The sequence below is a fragment of the Emydura macquarii genome, unplaced genomic scaffold (genome assembly GCF_026122565.2).
Source record: "Emydura macquarii macquarii isolate MOO-44397 ecotype Brisbane River unplaced genomic scaffold, CSIRO-AGI_Emac_v2 contig_2676, whole genome shotgun sequence".
Lineage (NCBI taxonomy): Eukaryota > Metazoa > Chordata > Testudines > Chelidae > Emydura > Emydura macquarii.
The window spans coordinates 34,613,065-34,633,102 of record NW_027132813.1 but is presented as its reverse complement, the minus strand read 5'-3'; the positions used below and the strand labels follow the sequence as shown (position 1 = coordinate 34,633,102).

The 20,038-nt window shown below is 40.0% G+C and overlaps 1 protein-coding gene across 3 annotated transcripts in view; it reads right to left on the bottom strand.

Moving 5' to 3' along the window:
- The window catches only part of VRK2 (VRK serine/threonine kinase 2), a 65,673-nt gene that overhangs the window by 26,779 nt on the left and 18,856 nt on the right, over nucleotides 1–20,038 (bottom strand). For all 3 annotated transcript variants that reach the window (XM_067565186.1, XM_067565184.1, XM_067565185.1), the window contains one exon: nucleotides 7,764–7,896. In XM_067565186.1, the coding sequence (XP_067421287.1) occupies nucleotides 7,764–7,896 (133 nt within the window). The remainder of the gene's footprint in view (nucleotides 1–7,763; nucleotides 7,897–20,038) is intronic.

The following is a 20,038-nucleotide window of genomic DNA, read 5'->3' as shown; positions in this document are numbered from 1 at the left end:
AGTACCTATAGACTTTGTTCAAGTCACTCCTCAACCTTTTCTTTGTTAAACTAACTAGACTGAGCTCCCTGAGTCTATCATTACAAGACATGTTTTCTAATCCTTGCTAATCTCGTGGCTCTGAAGCCTCTCCAATTTATCAACATCCATCGTGAACTGTGGGCACCAGAACTGGACACACTATTTCAGCATTGGTCACACCAATGCCAAATACAGCAGTAAAATAACCTTTCTACTCCTACTCGATATTCCCCCATTTATGCATCCAAGGATTGCAAGATTGTCAAGCTGAGTATGGCAAATCCAATGTTAATAGACAAAATCAGAGGAATGAGAGGATAACAGGAAGGAGAAGAGAATCTAGAGAACTGGGTTTGGCATTTTGGTAATGAAGGATTTCTCCTAGGCCTGGAGCTTATGGGAGTTGTACCTTGCATTTGTGGGCCTACTGGTCCTTCAAACAAAGGTGTTAGTCTGACTAGAAATGGCAACTTCAGGCCACCCTATGTGTTTTATTTTATCTGTTCCTGGCCCATGCCTAAGGCCACTGGAGAACATAACAAAAATCTGGTTTTAAAATCAATCCCATCCTTTTCCTCCTTCCTACCAAAGTCACAGTTAATTCCAGAGTTTTCTTTCAATTGTACTTCTCTGACCTCCTGTTCTATGGCCTCCCTGATGTGCCTCGCCCATCTAGCCAATGTTCGGTAACTCAGAATTACTTCTACTTTCCAGTAAAGCTCTGTCATGCTTATACCTCATTTCACCCCCTTGCTCTGCCCAGTCATTTTGTCTTTTAATTTCAAGTGCTATCCAAAGCTGTAGTGATTATTTATATTATATACTCACCACGTCTATTTTCAATAAACTACATAAGCACTGTCCAAAGTTATAGTGCCAAATACATGCACACAGCATATAGAATTGTGTGTGTGTGAATACACATAAGGCACTGTAACTTTGATAGCACTTATGCAGTTTATTAATAAAAACAAAACACCACAACAACAAACACAAAAACTGCTAGGAAAAGTACACACCAAGGAAAGTTTGTCAGAAGTGCCAGAACTTGTAGTGGAAGCAGGAGTGAAACCTACAGTGTTGGCACCAGATTTTCTGGATAGCATGGACATTTCCCCACTGCCCATCAAGTAGTCTGAGGACATGAATATCATTTCACTTATGATGCAATGCAGTAGCAGTTTAAAAGTAGAAATAATTAACAGCATGTTACTTGGCTTGTGGCAGCGTAAACACTGCATATGGATAACTTGTTTCCATGTACCCTTACCTCAATACTTTTAATGAAACAGGTGTCATTTTTTGATTCTCCAAAATAGCAGGGGACCTAAATCTGCTATAAACTTGACAAAACCCATAAAGACTACATTTTTCATTTATTGTATTTTTAGATTTAGAATGCACCCATTACGTAATCCATGGGAACACATATAAATTACTACAATTCACTGACCAGCATTAATAAAAATAATGCTCACCATTAGTGAGCCATAAACAGACCCCATATGAATTATATACCTATTGTGACAGGGGCTACCGGAGGGTGGTAGAAGGGTGCTATGTTAGCCTAAGAATGAACAAGGCCCTGTTCCTCTAGCAGCTGCCCAAGGCTTCCTCCAGGCTGATTAGGGTCAGCTGAGGCCGGAGTCAGCTGAGGCCCATTAAGCACTGCCTGGGAGCAGATATAAGCTCCCTGCCAGCCAGGCAGAGTGCTCTTGGAGTTTGGAGGTCTGGAGTTTGGAGAGAAGTAGAAGCCAGAGGAAAGCAAGGGGGCTTGCCTGTTGAAGTGGCTACTGAGCCCCAATGAAGACCAGGGTAGGGAAGCAGCCCAGAGAGAAGACTTTACACAGTGCCTTATAGCAGCAACAGCCAGCCACTGGTGTCCGAAGAAGAGGGCGGGCTTGGACACCCCCAACCTTAGTACCTAAGGTCCCGAGGGCACTGCTTGGCCTGCGAAGGCCTAAAGGGAGACGGGGCAGAAGCGAGACGGCCGCCATCTTAAGACTGGTGGGAGCCCCGGACGGCCATTTTGTGCCCACCACACTGAAAAAGCGCTCGGCCCACGGGAGCACGAAGGCCACCCTACAACACTATACAGAGTCGAGTCCCTCAAGCAAAAGTCTGAGACAACAGACAACTATTGCACTACTCCCTAGAGGTTCAAACACACTGTCTCTGTCAGACCAGTAGAAAGCAAAAAGTAGCACCACAGGCCGTTCACTAAGAACAACACAGTGCCAACTCCCTAATATGCTAACCTAGCACACATTCTAACTGCCTTCAAGCAGGATGAACTGCAATAACCCAATCCGAAGGACACAAAGGCATGGATAACCGTGGCCAGGCCCACATCAGAGATGGCTGCAGCTGTCTTACCAGTCACAGATTATACAAGACACTTCAGTGATGCCATATAAGAATCCAGAATTAAAACGCACTGAGAAACTGCAAAAATTTAACAACTGGGTATAATTGGGGGTAGGTGCCACCTTTGCTGTAGGCTCTGGGTACCTTGAACCTATCACATCATCTCTATCTGAAACATCCTTTCTATTTCACGTTTTTAATCATTCTAGGTGCTTGAGTGAAGATACATTAAAGAACAGCTTTGCTAAACTAATACCATATTTAGAGGTGTCTCTCTGCCACTGTAACAAAAAGGGAAAGTAATTAATATTAATTATGTAAAGTGTTTGCTTGTAAAAGGAAAAGGAACAGGAGAATGATCCTGAAATTCACTGCACACACAAATACACACTGGAAGGAATTTAACTCAGACAGTTCATACTCTTATGTTCATCAATGATGGCAAATTAAAACTGGTCTTACACACTCAATGCACAGGTCTGGAGTATTTAAAAAAAGCTCAATATGTTAAGCGCAGTATATCTCCAGAGAAATTAGGTATTGACTGCATGCCGCAGTGAGTAGAAAATCTACAAAAATCCATAGGATGCATTGATCCAAATATTACTTTTTAACAATTCTAACTATGTAACAAATTTTCAAAACATACATTTGATGCAGATATAATTCTCTTTAATTATCAAGCAACAAGAATGTAATACTATTTATACAGACTGGCCTTTAAAAATGAATGCAAGATTATGTTCAATATAGTTCACTCAAATTCTATGCAAACACTAACAAACACTGCAGTCTTACAGACTGTGCCTTTGAAAAACGATAGGGAATTTAATTTAGGGAATAATCTCCAATTTTAGAAAAACCCATCCTCTAACCTCTCTTTCTTACATCAGAGCAACTAAGTAGCCAAGAAGGCCAAAGTCTGTCAAGGTGCCTTAGAAAATAGCCCAGAAGCTCAAATGAAAATTAAGCACAGAGCAATTCACATTCCATACTGAATGATACTGTCAGGGAAGGCAAATTTTAGGCTCACAAATAACCACCACAAAAATGCAGACTAGTAATGAAAACTGTTACCATGCCATGGTTGTTTGGAGTCCAATACTAAATAACTTCTAGGATCTCAGTGTGATTCCCAGTGCATAACATCATAATAGCCACCACAACTGGGAAGCTTAACAAAGAGGACAGAGAATGAATGAATGAGCATGAGGCTGGATTGCTCTCTCTATCCTACCTGTGATATCAATGTTCATTTAAGTTACTGGGAAGCTTTCAGTGAAACTGACTGTTGCACTTGCTTTGTGGAAAGGGGCAATCAGTTTCAAGGACTGTCACGAGGCACTTTCAAAAGCAACAAATTCATATGTTTTTTTGTAGTCTAAGCCAGACATCTCAATCAAATCACTGCATACTTTTGTATAGCTAATTAATAAATAAGAATAAGTGGAAGTTTGAAGGTTTCCATTTGTCTAACTCAATATAATAAGTTCTACCACTCCGGTTTTTTAGAAACAAGCACATGAAAAAGCCTTGATAAATATTTTTGATGTTGAAATATTTTGAGTTTAAAATAGTTCTGTATGGTACATACAGTCAGTAAAGCCCTTCGGAAAGGATCGTATATATATATAAAAATAACATTTTTTAAGTATCAGCTATATTCAGGTAACATCATTAAGGTTGCTGCATCAAGCACTCCAAAGTTAGGAAAAGCCAGAATCATGGCTGCCTGTGCAACCTTAATTTGCCCCCTCCTGCATACGCATTATGACACAGTCTAACCTACTCATCACATACTGCTTTTCCCACAAGAACCCTGCCTCATTCAGTGCACAGGACAGAGTGTGCTCAACGAATGAATCAGGGTTGTGAATGAGGATGTTGTCTATGGGCCCCGTGCCTCATTTGTTTCTGAAGCTGGAAGGTTTGTAGTGAATGAAATAGAGGACTGCAGGAATAGTAAGGACGGTGTCTTGGTTAGTTGAATGTCCCCATAGGTAACAGGATTCTATCAATGCCTTTGCTACAGACTTCCTATATAATGCTGGGCAAGCCACTTAAACTAAGCTTTTCACAGGTGGCCACTAATTTTGTTTTCATCATTTTCTGGGTGCCTAATTTGAGACACCTGGGATGAGATATGCAGACACACTGAGCACTCACAACTGTAGATCAACTCAACGAAGGCTGTGCACAGAATGTGTTACAAAATGTTACAGAATGCTAAACTACCTGAAAAATAAAGCCCCAGTTGTCTCAAATTGGGTACCCAAAATCAGTGGACACTTGACAATTTTGGCCTTAATCTCTCTGTGCTTCAGTTCCTGATTTTAAAATGGGACATGTCATGAAAACATTCATTTCTTTGAAATTTGGGAATTGTCACATACTAAAGAATGTAACAATTCTGTATTTATTCAGAGCAGGGTTTGAAAAGTGTGCAGTATATATGACATGGGACCACACACACTGAACAATGAAGATAAAAATAAATACTGCACAGCTACCCATTCAATTGAGCATCATTGATCCTGTGCACTGAATGAGGTTGGGGGTCCTGTTGAAAAAATAGCATGTAATCATGTCATTAAAGACTGCATCATGACACACACACACAAAGGGGCCGAATTAAGGTTGCATAGACAACCATAAATCAGGCATTTCCTATCTTTCCAGTGTTTGACTTTGCAACCTTTATGTTTTTAACATGGGCGTTTTGGTTTTATTTTTTAATGTAATACACGTGTGTGTATACAGAGCCTTATCTCAACCATCAGCAAAAATGACAATAGGCCAGATCCTCAGGAGGAGGCCAGCACCGTTCACACACAGGGCTTCAGCACCAGTCTGGCATCCGCCCCCTTCCCCAGCTCAATGAGAGCTCAGATCCATTGATGCAATAATATTAGAGACTTCTCTTAGCAGCAGGCGCCTTCACAATCCCCATGAAAAAAGATAACATAGTCCCAGTCTATATTAACTTCCATGGGAAATGCTGGAGGGGGAGATTGTGCCCTCTAATGTTGCCTGGAATCTGCCCCCTTCTCTACTTAGAACCCAGACCTGCAACTTATACTCTGTGAGTTCCAGAAGGGATGGAAGTTGCCATAAGAGTCTCTGTCACAGTTGGAAGTGGAAGAGTCCAAATCCTTCACAACAACTAGCTGCTGTGAGTGAATCCTCAGCTGGTGTTAGTCAGCAGAGATCCATTGTTTATATCAGCTGAGGATCTGGCCCCACCCTGTCCAAATACTGTCTGGGTTCAGTATTCAGACTTTTCTGTTGGGGCAAACCCTGCCCCTCAAACATGACATTGAGAGGAAACTGCCATGAAGGGATCTTTGTGAAGAGTTCCTTCTCACCCACACCCACCCTGGCTTTTACCACAGTGAGGGAAGATCTGATCTGTAATTTGCATCACCGCCCAAATTTAAACTTATCACTAGCCTATTCAAAAGGGGGAAGGAAATAAAAAATGAATCTCCACCCTAGAACCAAGACACTCAACTGCCTCCTGTTTACCAGAAAATTAAACCAACTGCTACACCTGCCCAGCTGCTCAGTCCCAACTGCCCCTGCCTAACTGCCCCAATCTCCAGTTCCTCCCTTCAACCACATTCACACAGCTATACAAGAGCCAGTTTTCAGAGGGATGTTCATGCGTCTAGTCACACAGCTCACACTGTCTGTGGAAGTAACAGAGTTAGATCTTTATGTGCTGGGTGGGTCAGGAAAGGGGTGGTGCATATGCCCTCTTCGCCAGAGAACGTTTTTAGCAGGTGAAGCTGTGCAATTGTCTGAGCAGCATATATTTGACGATCTTATTTCATTTTTCCTAATGACTAGCATTAAATGATTGCAAATTTTAACAGCGCTGACAAATTATCAAGACCCTCTACATTACATGGTCAATGGTCCTTTTAATAGAAAAAGCAATAATATACAGTTGTTTGTGCCAACTAAAACTCGTTAGAAAGTATTAGTTTAAGGTAACAGTTCAGCAGCTATTAACAAGCACAAATTTCTACAGTTATCGTTTGTGACACTGTGGTCCTAGCACAGCTAGCAACAGAAAGCCAGTCCATTCTTTTAGGTTTAGAAAATTTGAGGGGAGGGGAAAAAACTTAAAAATATTGTTTTGCAGCCAGAGTCAAAGTTTTTCAATAATCACCATTTTTTCACTAGCATAACATTAGAATTGACTTTTTGTCTTGCTGACATAGCAACTAAGAAAGTTGTGTTGCATTGACCATATTGATTGTGAACAATGCTGCCATCAGTGGGACTCTGCAACATATATTTTCAATATTGACCTCCCACTCCCTTTTTCCATGGCTCTGTGGGTCTGCTATTGAATTTGGACTGCAGTGTAATAAACAGCTAAGGTTTAATTAATGGTAAATGAATACAAGACATAGGTTATGACTTTAACTAATTAGGGAATTGTTGAATTAAGTCTGCCTCGGAATGCAAGGCAGTACAATCAATATCCAATAAAAGGACTATGTATGTAATTTACCTGCAAATGTGTTTCCAATACCATCAAACTGAGTTTAAATAAGTAAGATATATGAAAGGCTACTGGAAAAGATTTCAAAAAGTTAACACTTTGTAGCTTTAAAAAAGGATTCTCTCTCTGTAGGTGGATGTCTTGAAATGCTATGATACACAGACTGAAAAACAGGTGTAGCTCTGCATAAAGGCATCTTTATTAGGCCACTGAAATTCTTCTTGAATAATGTGAAACTGCCAAACATCTCCCCCATCTCTATCGTCTAGAGCAGTGTGTCTCAATTGGTGTTCTGCGGAACCTATTAGGGTTCCGCGATCAGCTGTTCTCCGCGCCGCCACCAAGAGCAGCTGTTCTCCGCACCACCAAAAAAGGGAAGATGTCTCGGATTTTTTGGCAGAGGGTATCCAGTGTAAGTGTAATTTAAGTGAGAAATGCTGACCTTTGCTTATTTCGACATTTGAAGACTGCTAAGAGTTTGGGGGGGTTCCGCAATTATTTATGGAGTTCAAAAGGGTTCCGTGGCCAAATTTAATTGAGAAACACTGGTCTAGAGTATTAGCAAAACAAATCACTTTATTATACTATTATCAATATAAACTAATGACCAAGTTTAAAGGCAACTTTCTTTTGTAGCTTCCTGCTCCATCCACCCAGCCCAATGCAACCACTATCCGCTCAGTGTTAACACGTTGCCCTTTCTCCTGCACCTGAACCAACATTCCCTGGTGTGACAGGTCACCATATAAAAGCTTTTTCTAACCATCCCCAATACCCACAACTCCTCCATAGCATACGCCAGTTCACACAGCCTGATTACTTATTCTGTAATCACTCTTCTGAAATAAAAAAAGAAACTTACCTACTCCCTTGTGGGCATCTAAGCTGGTAAACTCTATTGTCCCATTATGGCCCTTCTTAGGATTTTCCTTATACTGTTTGTGGTTCCCATTGGGACAATATCTGTAGGAAAGTCCATAATCTGCAAGATAAACCTGGAAGACATGAACAGACAAATGAATAATGCTTTTGTCCTTTGAAAGTATAACCTTTATAATTAAGTCTTAAGAAACTGATAGGTTAAGGACAGTCTTAGATCTACATTTTATTAAACCAAATGATGCCTCAGGATAAAATATGTATAAACTGGGTGCTGTAACAGCTGCCCTCCCCCATTTAAATCCTTCTTCTACCATACTCTTATCTTATTTCAGAGTCGATTAGGATTTCAGTCTTTTTATTTTGTTCTTAAGCTTTTTTCTCTCCAGATGGGCATCTAGACATCATAAACCACAATGTGTCTTATCTATCTTCTTATGCGACCCCTTTCTTCCTTGCTAAACAAACACAAACACAAAACACACACACAAACACACACACCAGATCAAATTGTTCAGCAATTAAGATTTATTATACAAGTTTACAACAGCGAGTACTATAGAAGTGTAGAGAGAGTGAAAGTCACCTAGTTTCTCTAAAACAGAAAATCCCAGTTTGAATATAGAACTATGGTTTTGCCAGTCAATACAATGGTAATAGTCACATCATACTATTATCACTGCTCTTACTCAGTATTGAGAACAGTTTTTTAAACAGAATGTAGAAAATTTAAGAAAAAGACAGAAAGCAATTAGAAAAAAATGTTCCTTCGTTACACTGAAAATACATTTTTAAAAAAGTTTTACAAGCAGATAGTCAAACCATGCTCAGAGTTACACTGGGGCAGAACCAATGGAGTTGCATCGGTTATAACAAGCACCAGATTTTGGCCCCCACTGTGAATTCCAGGAAGAGTTTATTTATTATGACACATTTATCTTCACATACAAGGCTAGCATATTCTTCAAGATTTGCGGCTATATGTACCCAAGTATACAAAGAGAGAATATACCCCCAGGGGTTTGAATACTGTACCTGGTAGGTACTTTGTTATTTTCTTAATGCTTAGCTATCCGAGTGAGTATTAATAGTAGAGCAGAACAAAGACAGAACTGCAGTAAGCCTCATGTTTTAAAGCCATCTCTATTAAGACGCAGTAATGTTTAGTGGTTAGACCAGCAGACAGAGAGTCTGGAGAATGTGTTTTATTCCCAACTCTGCTACAGTCAGTGTTACCCTAAGCAGCTCATTTGATCTCACTGTACCACAGTTTCCCCTATCTGTGCAATACAGGTAAGACTGCAGAAAATGTCTATTCTATCACTTACATATTTTAGACTGAGGTTGGTTTTGTGGTACATCATTTTCACATGCCTGCCATCATTTGCCCTTTATCTATTACTAGAAATTGTCAACAAAATTACTTTTTTTTAAAATATAGTGATTCTTACCATGTAATGTGCTGCAAGTTCACAGAAGAAAGGTACTACAGGCCAGATCCAAAGCCTACTGAAGTTAATGCACAGAATTTCTAGGTAAGTATTACAATATAAAGAAACTATTTTTCTTACTATAACCTTTAGAAACTTTTGTTTTTACTTTAGTTTTAATAGGAAAAAGTTTGTCTGATAAGCATGACTAGGGGAAGAGTTTTCTGTGCTTTTAATTGTAATTATATCGCTGTTGGTGGGTTTCTCTTCTCCTCTCCCTCATTCCAGGAAAAAACAACACCACTATTTTGTAACACATTCTGTTAAATTACTGATTCCTGTTTGTGCTCCAGGCAGCTTCAGATCTTGGGCTGCTGGTCTCATGGTTTTACGGCTTCTGCTGTAGGATCTGTGCTTATTTGGAGCATGTAAGCTGGAATGCAGCACTCTCTTCCTGCAGGGTGATGGCTTTTAAGATTACTGATTATGTTTTTCACCTGATGGACTGTACAAACTGTGATACAAGATTAAAGACTGTAGGCACTATTAGGAAATCTGGGACAAGGCACAAGCTTTGTTGGGTTGACCCACTTGATTTTCTCCTGTGTTCTCAGCGTATTCCAGACCCTCTGGTATCCGTCCTAATCGAGCCTGATGTCAATAATGCACTGAGTCAGAGTGGTAGAGAACTGATTTAAACTACCATACCATCAAACTTAGTAAAGTGGAGAGGAGTCTCCCACATATTGTGTGGCTGTGGTTGAGAGATACTATAAGGTGTATTGTTCCCTGGCTAAGTAGCAGCATTTGGATTTGCTCGACTGTAGGTCTTTGGCAGGGATAGCTGGACAGGTACAGATAAAATGAGACCAACCTGAACCAGAACCCTTAAAAAGCATAGCTAAATTTTATATTAAATGTAACTGTTTTTTAGCACATTTGAGAAACGACAGAACAGCATGAGCAAAAGACATCAAGACATCTGTGCATTTCCTGCACAGCGGGAACCACAGGGTATGTCTACATTGCAATTCAACACATATGGCTGGCCTGGGTCAGCAGACAGGCTGACAGGGCTCAAGCTGCAGGGCTGTAAAATTGCGAGGGGAGAGGGTCCCAGAGCCCAGGCTCCAGCCCAAACCCAAACATATCCACTGCAACTTTACAGCCTGAGCCCCACAATCCCAAGTCAGCTGACACAGGCTAGCCACCGGTGTGTAATTGCAGTGTAGAGGTAACCAGAGTGCTGGCAAACTCACAAGGAAGCCTTTTCTCAAAAGCCATCCAAATGTCTTGAAAAGCACCTGAACTTTGGGACACTTAGTAAACCAAACTTTTCAGTTCACTCATCAGTAGTGGGGTTACCCAGTCTAGTTCTAAATGACTCCTGGGATGAGGAGTTCCACCACTTCCCTTGGGAGACTCCTACAACTTTCACTATCAGCAGGTTTCTCCACAACCATGGGATTGATCCTATACAATTGATATCAACAGCAAAACTCCCTTTGATTGCAATGGAGTTAGATTTCACCCTGGAAGTTTTATCACCAACTTCAAAGAGAGCAGAAGCAGGCCCATTTAGTGCAAATGATCCTTTTCTTAATTTCATCTCATTAGTCACAATTACACCCCTTTTACCATGCCAGCTTTTGATATTGCAGATCAGGGAGTTTTTTAACTCACTGTGTACATTCTTAGGGTTTTTAATTAAATGTTTTGCATTATAGGAAGGGGAGGAAAAAACACTAACAATGTTAGCCCATATTCACCATGTCATAAAAGAACAATTTATATTTGTTCACTCCTTTACATTGTATGAACCAAAGAAAACAGGAACAAGCTGTAGGAAATGAGAAAAAAAGGATATATAGGACAGTATATTTGAAAGAAGAAATACCATGGAAAGTCAGGAAGTTGTCTCTATACAGCCAATTTGCTTGTTAGGCAGGGAGATGCATTTGGTTTTGTTTTTTTGTTTTGTTTTTGATGTCAGTGTGCACTAGACATAGATTATGATAGACTAGATTATGGGCCAGATTTTCAAAGTCTGGCACACTTAATTTCAGGCATACCTAAGTGTGCCCATCTTACACATGCAAACACCAGATATACATGCACAGAGAAGGCCAGTTATGTGCCTAACAAACCTAAGTGCTCATTTGTATGCATAAACACCTGATCATAGTGCTTTATATTTAAGTACTTTAAACAAATGTTAAATAACAAAATAAATAGAAGTCTTATGCTATCATAGACCAATTATTTAGGATATGCCACAGCACTCTCTTTTAGACTTGTGGTGGAATGTACTAACCTCACACTGGGCTAAAATGGGTTAACAAGAGTCTACAGGGGCAGGGTCAAGCCTGGAGGGAAGAGTTAAAATGGCCAAACTTTGGCCCCCTGAGGGCTGACAGGAAGGAGAGCAGTTCACTGGTTCTCCTTCAGTAAGAGAAGTCTGGCTTAAAACTAGAGAGCTGAGTAAGACTGCTGATGGACAGAGTCTTTCTGGAGGAAGGTAGGTTTGCAAGGAGCAGCCAGATTCCTGCTGAAAACTCTCCTGTAACAAAACCACTTGGGTGGCAAAAAGTGCTAAGAAGCTCTGCAATGAGCCAGGGGCAGAGACTTGGAGAGGGAGGAGTTGAAATCATCTTGGCCTGGGAAAAGCCCCAAGATTGGGTAAGGTAGGAAGTAGTCCAGGGAGACTGTAAAGGGTTGGCACAGCATTATTAAATGGTCCCTGGACTGGAACCCAGTAGAGAGGGAGGGCCAGGATTTCCCTACCACCCACCAAGGAAGGTGGAGTGGAAACACTTCCCTGACAAGGGGTAAGGACTACTGAAATCCCCTAATACCTGTGATATGGACTAGCAAGTCTGGACTTGGACTGAAGGTCCAATGTGAAGTTGAAGGGCTGGTAATCATTTGACTATTGGTTTACCCTTGAAGGGGTGGGGTTGTGTGTGTCCTGGCCAGCAGACTGAGTCACAAGAAGAAGACGATCGCTGCTGGGCCGGGGCTGCTGACAGTAAGGGGTGCTAAAAGAGGGCCTGCTAAACCACACCCAGCCCCCAGGACGTACATCAGCTAGTAAGTCACATGCTTACAAGACTCCATGGCATTATTATAAAGATCTGGTGACTAGTTATTGAGCTGATGACGATGCCCAGATTTTTTGGTTTGTTTCCATTTGGCTCTGTGAATAATTATTATTTATTAACACCATAATTGTAAATGGTACTGTACTAATAAGGGAGCTGTCCCAAAGATCAAAGGCAATCAACATGAGGGCATGAGTTTGAATACTAATGTACAAAACACCAGACAGAAAGGGGTCCTATCATTGGAATACATCTCAGATAGGTGGCTATAGAGGAAAGGCTTGGTGTACAGTCACTGATTAAAACACAAAGACAGGAGACAGAGTTCTCACAGCCGCCAAGGATGGAGCTGCAAGACAGAAGGGCCTATCCAGGCCAAAGAAAAGAGGGGATGCTCTTCATCTGCTTTTAGCAGGAGGAGCTTTGCTCCCCACTTCTGTCCCTTAGTTTAACACCTGTGTACAGTGCCTACGAGGATACTTCATGTAGCTCAGATGCTGTGGAATTAGACACTAAGGGAGGAATGGCCAGATGAAAAGTCTGAACAGACCTAGGGGAAAAAGAAGTATAGCAAGTCAGAAGGGAAGAGATGTAGGCAGATATGGAGCTGCAGAGACTGGAGCTTCAAGGGTAGGAGGAAAAAAAAAGGATGAACAGTAAGAAAAGAGAAACCACTAGGGAGAGATTGGAGAAAGGGAAGGAGGGAAACAGTCAGAACTGCAGATCTTGGCAGCAAAGTTCTGGAGGAATGAGGAAGGAGAGCTGAAAAAGATCAGAAAGGAAGAGGCTGAAGGAGAAAGCCAAAGCAATGATTGATAAGAATACAGGGGAAGGCTGTGGTGTAGCATATCATTTTACAGTGTTTGCTAAACTTTGAGTCTTGCTGAACTGCACTGGGTAAAAGGAGACAAAAACATCCTCTCGATATGTTTACACTTTTATATAAACTGCTAATAAAAAGCCAAGCCCCAGCGGGACTCAAAGGAATTTTGTGAATTGAGTTTCATTTAGACTGAAATGACCTCCCCAAGTACTCATGAGTTCATTGGTGTATATAACAATGAATTAGGAATTCCTAGAAGCAAAAAGAAATGGCTAAATCCAGGGCATCAGACACTGCTTTAGCTTAGACAAATTGATAAGGGCTATGTTGGCTAATGATTCTTTTTCTGGGCATTAAGAGAGAAGCACAGTAGAACCATTAGCATCTTCATGATTCTAGATATCCTGGAGGTCCTTGCACTAGGGGACAACCTCACCTCATTAAGGGGGAAATCTTTGATACGTCCAGGACTCAAGTGGACCAGTGAGGATATTGAGCCATTGCTATCAGATCAGCTGAGTCCAAAGTAATGAGGTTTAAGTTCTCTGCTCCCCTTCCTTGTGTGTCACTTCATCCCCATTCTATTTACTATCTTTTTCCCATCCATCCTCTTGGCTTTTGTATAATCAATTCCAAGCTTATCCAGCTTTGGAATTAACTGAACTCCATGATATCAAAAGCTATAACCAGCAAGACCAACCAAGGCAGAGCAAGTAGCCTGGCCCCAGTGTGCTGAGAAGACTAGTGGAAGGAATCATGCCAACCTGAAGTTATCCCAGATCAGAGAAACAAGCGAAGATTCAAAGGTTAAAGCTCAAATTTTTGCAACTGACCTGTTTGTGCACTTTATCTTGCCTGCAACAGATGAACGAAAGAAGCAACAGAGACAGAGATTTCCTTTTTCTGTCATCTGTTGCATGAGTTTGTCATGTTTGCCTAAAGAACAGGAATAATCTTCACAACTGCCAAATCAAAATCCAACAGTGGATTGATTTTTTTTCTTTCTCCTACAGAGACTTCACAATATCTTGCCAATACCAAAAATCAACACTTTTACCTCTGAAGGACTTTATTCACTGTCAATGAAAGGAAAGGGAATTTTTCCCAGAATCAATAACCACTTAATTTTGGAAATCCAAATATTTTAAATTTTCTTTTATTAATTATTGTGCACTTAATCAGCATATGAGAAGATCTCTATGCTGTGGTTGCTCAGGGAAAGCCAGCCTTAACACAATCTAAAATTATTTTTTTAATGTCGTAATAGTAACATGAGGGTTTAATAACACTTTTAAGCCACAAACTCTATCATAACCAGAGTGGGGAAGTAATTTGGAGAAAGAATTGATTAGGGAGGGCTCAGGTAAGTATTGCCTACTCGAAGCATTCAAAAATTATAAATCAGGCCTCAAAAGTCATGAGACAGATTTAAAAATAATGAGATTTTAAAAAGCGTTTTGGGTTCTCTTTATTTGTCTTCTTGTGTTAGACTATGTAAGGCTCATGTTTGCAAGTTTTCTTCTGCAGCCACTTGGGCTAGAAACATTTTTTAAATGGAAGTTAAGCTTCTCAAGTAAGAACCTCATTCCAGCAGATGGGGATTTAAGAGAAAAACAAATATTGCAAGACTTGCAGTACAATCTTCAGAGTTGGCAATGCTGCGATGAAATGTATGGATGCTTGCCCCATTAATCCATAAAAATAATGATACAAGTAAAGTGTTTTAAAGAGACACTCTCCCAAGGCTTGTTTTACTTAATACACTCTCTCTCTTTGATTTTAAAGCCCTTGTTTAATGACAGTCAATCAGCTGTCCCTTTTAATAGCACCAGGATTTGAGGAGGTTAATTGATTCAGCTTTGTCATTTGGGGTCTATATTAATAATGCTCACTCTGCATTACCATCTAAAAAGCTATTGCCGTGTAGTAAATTGTTTTTAGGCCCTGCAAAATACTGAAATAGTGGTCTCTCTTTAAATTTATAGGACTGATCACTGCAAATCTGCCTGTGGTTCTATGGACTAAGTTCTTCCCCCAACACATCACTCCTGCTCTGTCAGTCATGTTAAGAAACATAATGACTACAGAATTGCTCTTTTGACCTATAACTCATTGAATAGCCTTGCTCCCTCCTATTGAATGGATCTGCAACAAGTTGCTCTTTGAGGTCAGTAGATTCTGATCTTCTAGCCAACTCTAAACATCATCTGGAGGTCACAGAGTGACAGAACCTTTGCTTTGCTTTATTTGTTTCTCTACCTTGCCAGAAGAGGTGAGAGACATGAATATGAATTAAAAATGTTATTCGTCTTATTCATTTTAAAAAGGGGATTATGAATATTGTGGTCAGAGTGCTAGTTTGCATTTTACCAGGATACTTTAGAAGAAAAGCATCGCAGAAATGCAAGATCTAGCGCAAAAAGCCTTTTAAAATAAAAAAGGGTAAGATTCCAATTAAAAGTACCGTAATGTAGAACAGTGGAACTTTCCAAAATGGAATTTGTGGAATGAAAACAAATCAGGCTAGGTTTCTCAGTACAAAGTTATAGATTTAACAGATTCTCACAGTACTGTAATAAGTTAACGGACACATTTTTGGAACCGATATGCAGATCTGAATGCCAAATATACATGCACAAATCCTAATAATTGCATGTTCAAATTACCTGTTAATGACAAATGTAAATTATGGGTGCAAATGTACATGCGCAGTTCTGAAAGCCTAGACCTGTCTATGTCTCTGAAATGTAAAATGGAATAAGGAAATAAACACCATCACTTTTTTAAAACTAAGATCAGAGCTTCTAAAATTACTGTATTTACTGGCCTGCCTACTGGGATTTTTACAGAAGTTTGTTTTAGACATAAGTGACAATTCAGCTTGACTGATACTGATAAAACAAGATTAACTTGGATTTTTTTAAAATACCTATACCTTAAAATTGTGACACATTAACCTACCTTTGATAACAAAAACAAATCCCACCACAATAATTACTTGGTAGCAATGCCTTCCATGTGCTTTAAGCATGGAGCTAGAAGTTAGTCAATATGAGTTCTACTCCTGACTGCTTATTCTTGACTTGCTATTAACCTAACATTTAACGACCTTGAGTTTCAGTTCCATCAATTTAAAAACAGAATAATATCATCCACCTTTTTAACACAATGAGAAGGTTGAGTGAAACTCCATCCTCGGCATGAACATGAACAGTGTTGGGAGGTTAATGTGGGATTATCAAATTAAGAGGAAAACAGTACAACTAAAGATGTTACGAAATATGGGACATTTCTGTCAATATCACTGTCTTCTTTTTTTGGTCAATGGAGCTGCCATATAAAACCTCATGATACATTGCTTTGTTAGTTAGATAATAAATTTGGATCACCAGAGAATTAGAAAGCTGACTTAATTAGACCACAGAACTCAATGAGGGTATTGTTAGTGCAAAGAGCAATAAACAACAGTATGAAACACAAGGCCTGATTCTGCAGAGCCCCCAAGTATTGAAGTCTTACAGACATAAGTGCAAGTTGTGGAAGCAGACAGCTTTCAGGATCAGGCCAATGATGATGATTTCAGGTGAAAGATTGTTCAGTTATGCTGTGTATGTACATCTGCTTAGTTGAAAATGTTAGATATAATGCTATCAAGATGTTACTCCTTGTTACTCACACACCACAAATTGCACTGTATAAATATTTTAAGATATAGACTACAGGAAACTACGTATGGAAGATTCCTTTACTTTTGAATGAACAATAGTCCCATGGCTAGCACAGGCATTGGGCCATCTGCCTTACTACATATGCTAGGTATAGTAAACATTATCTGAAAGTACGTTTATAACATCCAATCACTACACATGCACCCAGAATTTCTTGAGATGTTGTGGGTCAGATCCTTGGCTGGCGTAAATTACTGTAGCTCCACTGAAGTCAATTTATAACAGTTGAGGATCTGGCCTCAAGACTGATAAATCTGATTCTTTTTGAACTCCTTATTTTATTACAAGCACCCGATGCCTCTTCATTTGTATGGGAATTCATAAATAAAGTTCAATCCCTGTTCCACCCTTACCCCATATAGGCAGGCATTATAAGTCACTCCATCCCCTTTCTAAAATGGAGATTACATTTAAGTTATCTATAGACAAATATTTGAGTGCTTCTACAAGGGGAAAAAAAATCATTCAATGTAATTAGATCTGTCAGCAAAAAGCATGCACATCATGCACCGGAGTTACATAGCTAAAATTCTTTTTTGTTGGTACAAACTGAATAAGAACTCGTGAAAGTGAAGAATTAATACCATAAAGCATGAGGCATGAATCACAAACCAAACCACAATCTGGCTAATACAGCAGAACTGCAGAGTTACGAACACCTCAGGGATGGAGGTTGTTCATAACTCTGAAATGTTCATAACTCTGAACAAAACATTATGGTTGTTCTTTCAAAAGTTTACAACTGAACATTGACTTAATACAGCTTTGAAACTTTACTATGCAGAAAAAAAATGCTGCTTTTAATCATCTTAATTTAAATGAAATGAGCATATAAACTGTTTCCTTATCTTATCAAATCTTTTTTTTAAACTGCCCCTTTATTTTTTAGTAGTTTACGTTTAACACAAGTGCTGTGCTTTATGTGCTTTTCTTTTTTTGTCTCTCCTGCTGCCTGATTGGATACTTTTAGTTTCAAACAAGGAGTGTGGTTGACTGGTCAGTTCCTAACTCTGGAGTTCATAACTCTGACAAGTAACTAATCAAAGTCTACCATGCAACTCAAAATCTTTGCAACCACTAAACTGCCACTATAACACAAAATTATTTCAACATGAAAAATCACTGCATCTTCGCATTATCATAATAAAATATGGAAAGCCAAGACAGAAAACAATTTGTGTTGCGTTAACAGGCATAGGTAGCAATTAACTTTTTTCTCCAAAACGGTCTCCCAGATTCATTAGTCTGATAAACTATATAAACTGACAATGGGCTATTACAGGAATCTACAAGAAGATGTCTGAAACAATCACGAAGACATATATTTAAAGAAAGCTGAAAAATTAATATCAGTCTTATGAGCTGAAGACTTTTGAATGCTGGAGTAAAGAAAGGGAACTGGGAAATACAGTAAACTTTTGGAGTGATTCTTGGGTCGTTCTATGGTAAAAATCTCCAAATGTAGTGAAATAGTACTTTAGCAACATCTCTGTCTGTCACAGAAGACAGTGTCAGATGTTGGAAGAAAATCAAATTGTCCATTAGAGCTGGTTGAAATTTTTCAAGGGAAATGTTCACATAAAAATGGCCTTCATTCAAAAATGAAACTTTGTGTAAATGGTCAACATTGTCTAAAAATTTCCCCATACTCTTTCAATAAGTGTTTCAATTTTGTTATACATGACATCATTAAAATAGTTATCAATCTTTTTATTTAAAAATGAAAAAAAAATGAGTGTGAAGAAACAAAAATGGGTCTATTTCCAACACTATGACGTGAAAACAACTTAAAAAATTTCAATGTTCCTTGAAAATGGGTTTTCAGTTTATGGCCAGCTCTCCTGCCTTAATAATAGCACCACCTAGTTCTTTCATCAGTAGATCTCAAAGCACTTCACAATCTGCAGTGTGCTAAAAGCATACAATAGTCTTCATGTTACTCATCTACTATATCATAGAATCATAGAATATTAGAGTTGGAAGGGACCTCAGGAGGTCATCTAGTCCAACCCCCTGCTCAAAGCAGGACTAACCTCAGCTATATCATCCCAACCAGGGCTTTGTCAAGCCTCAGCTTAAAAACCTCTAAGGATGGAGATTCCACCACCTCCCTAGGTAACCTATTCCAGTGCTTCACCACCCTCCTAGTAAAAAAATTTTTCCTAATGTCCAACCTAGACCTCCCGCCCTGCAACTTGAGACCGTTGCTCCTTGTTCTGTCATCTGCCACCACCGAGAACAGCCTAGCCGCATCCTCCCTGGAACCCCCTTTCAGGTAGTTAAAGGCCGCTATCAAATCCCCCCTCACTCTTCTCTTTTGCAGACTAAACAAGCCCAGTTCCCTCAGCCTCTCCTCATAAGTCCTGTGCTCCAGCCCCCTAATCATTTTTGTTGCCCTCCACTGCACTCTCTCCAACTTGTCCACATCCTTTTTGTAGTGGGGGGCCCAAAACTGGACACAATATTCTAAATGCGGCCTCACCAATGCCGAATAGAGGGGAATAATCACTTCCCGTGACCTGCTGGCAATGCCCCTCCTAATGCAGCCCAATATGCCATTAGCCTTCTTGACAACCAGGGCACACTGCTGACTCATATCCAGCTTCTTATCCACTGTTACCCCCAGGTCCCTTTCTGCAGAGCTGCTGCCCAGTTCGTCAGTCCCCAGTCTATAGCTGTGCATGGGATTCTTCCTTCCTAAGTGGAGGACTCTGCACTTGTCCTTGTTGAACCTCATTAGATTTCTTTTGGCCCAATCCTCCAGTTTGTTTAGGTCACTCTGTATCCTATCCCTACCTTGCAGGGTATCTACCACTCCCCCCAGCTTAGTGTCATCCGCAAACTTGCTGAGGGTGCAATCTACCCCATCCTCCAGATCATTAATAAAGATGTTGAACAAAACCGGCCCCAGGACCGACCCCTGGGGAACTCCGCTTATGACCGGTTGCCAGCTAGACATGGAGCCATTGATCACTACTCGTTGAGCCCTATGCCCTAGCCAGTTCTCTATCCATTTTATATCTCTCTACAATGATCAGAACAGGAAAGTCAGAGCCACAGATAATGACAATACCAGAAAGCCAGGAATATCTTGAGAAACTGAATACAAGGGGCCAGATCCTTGACCCTTGTAAGGTTCTTGTGCACTAGTCCAGACGGCATAATATAAATGAGCC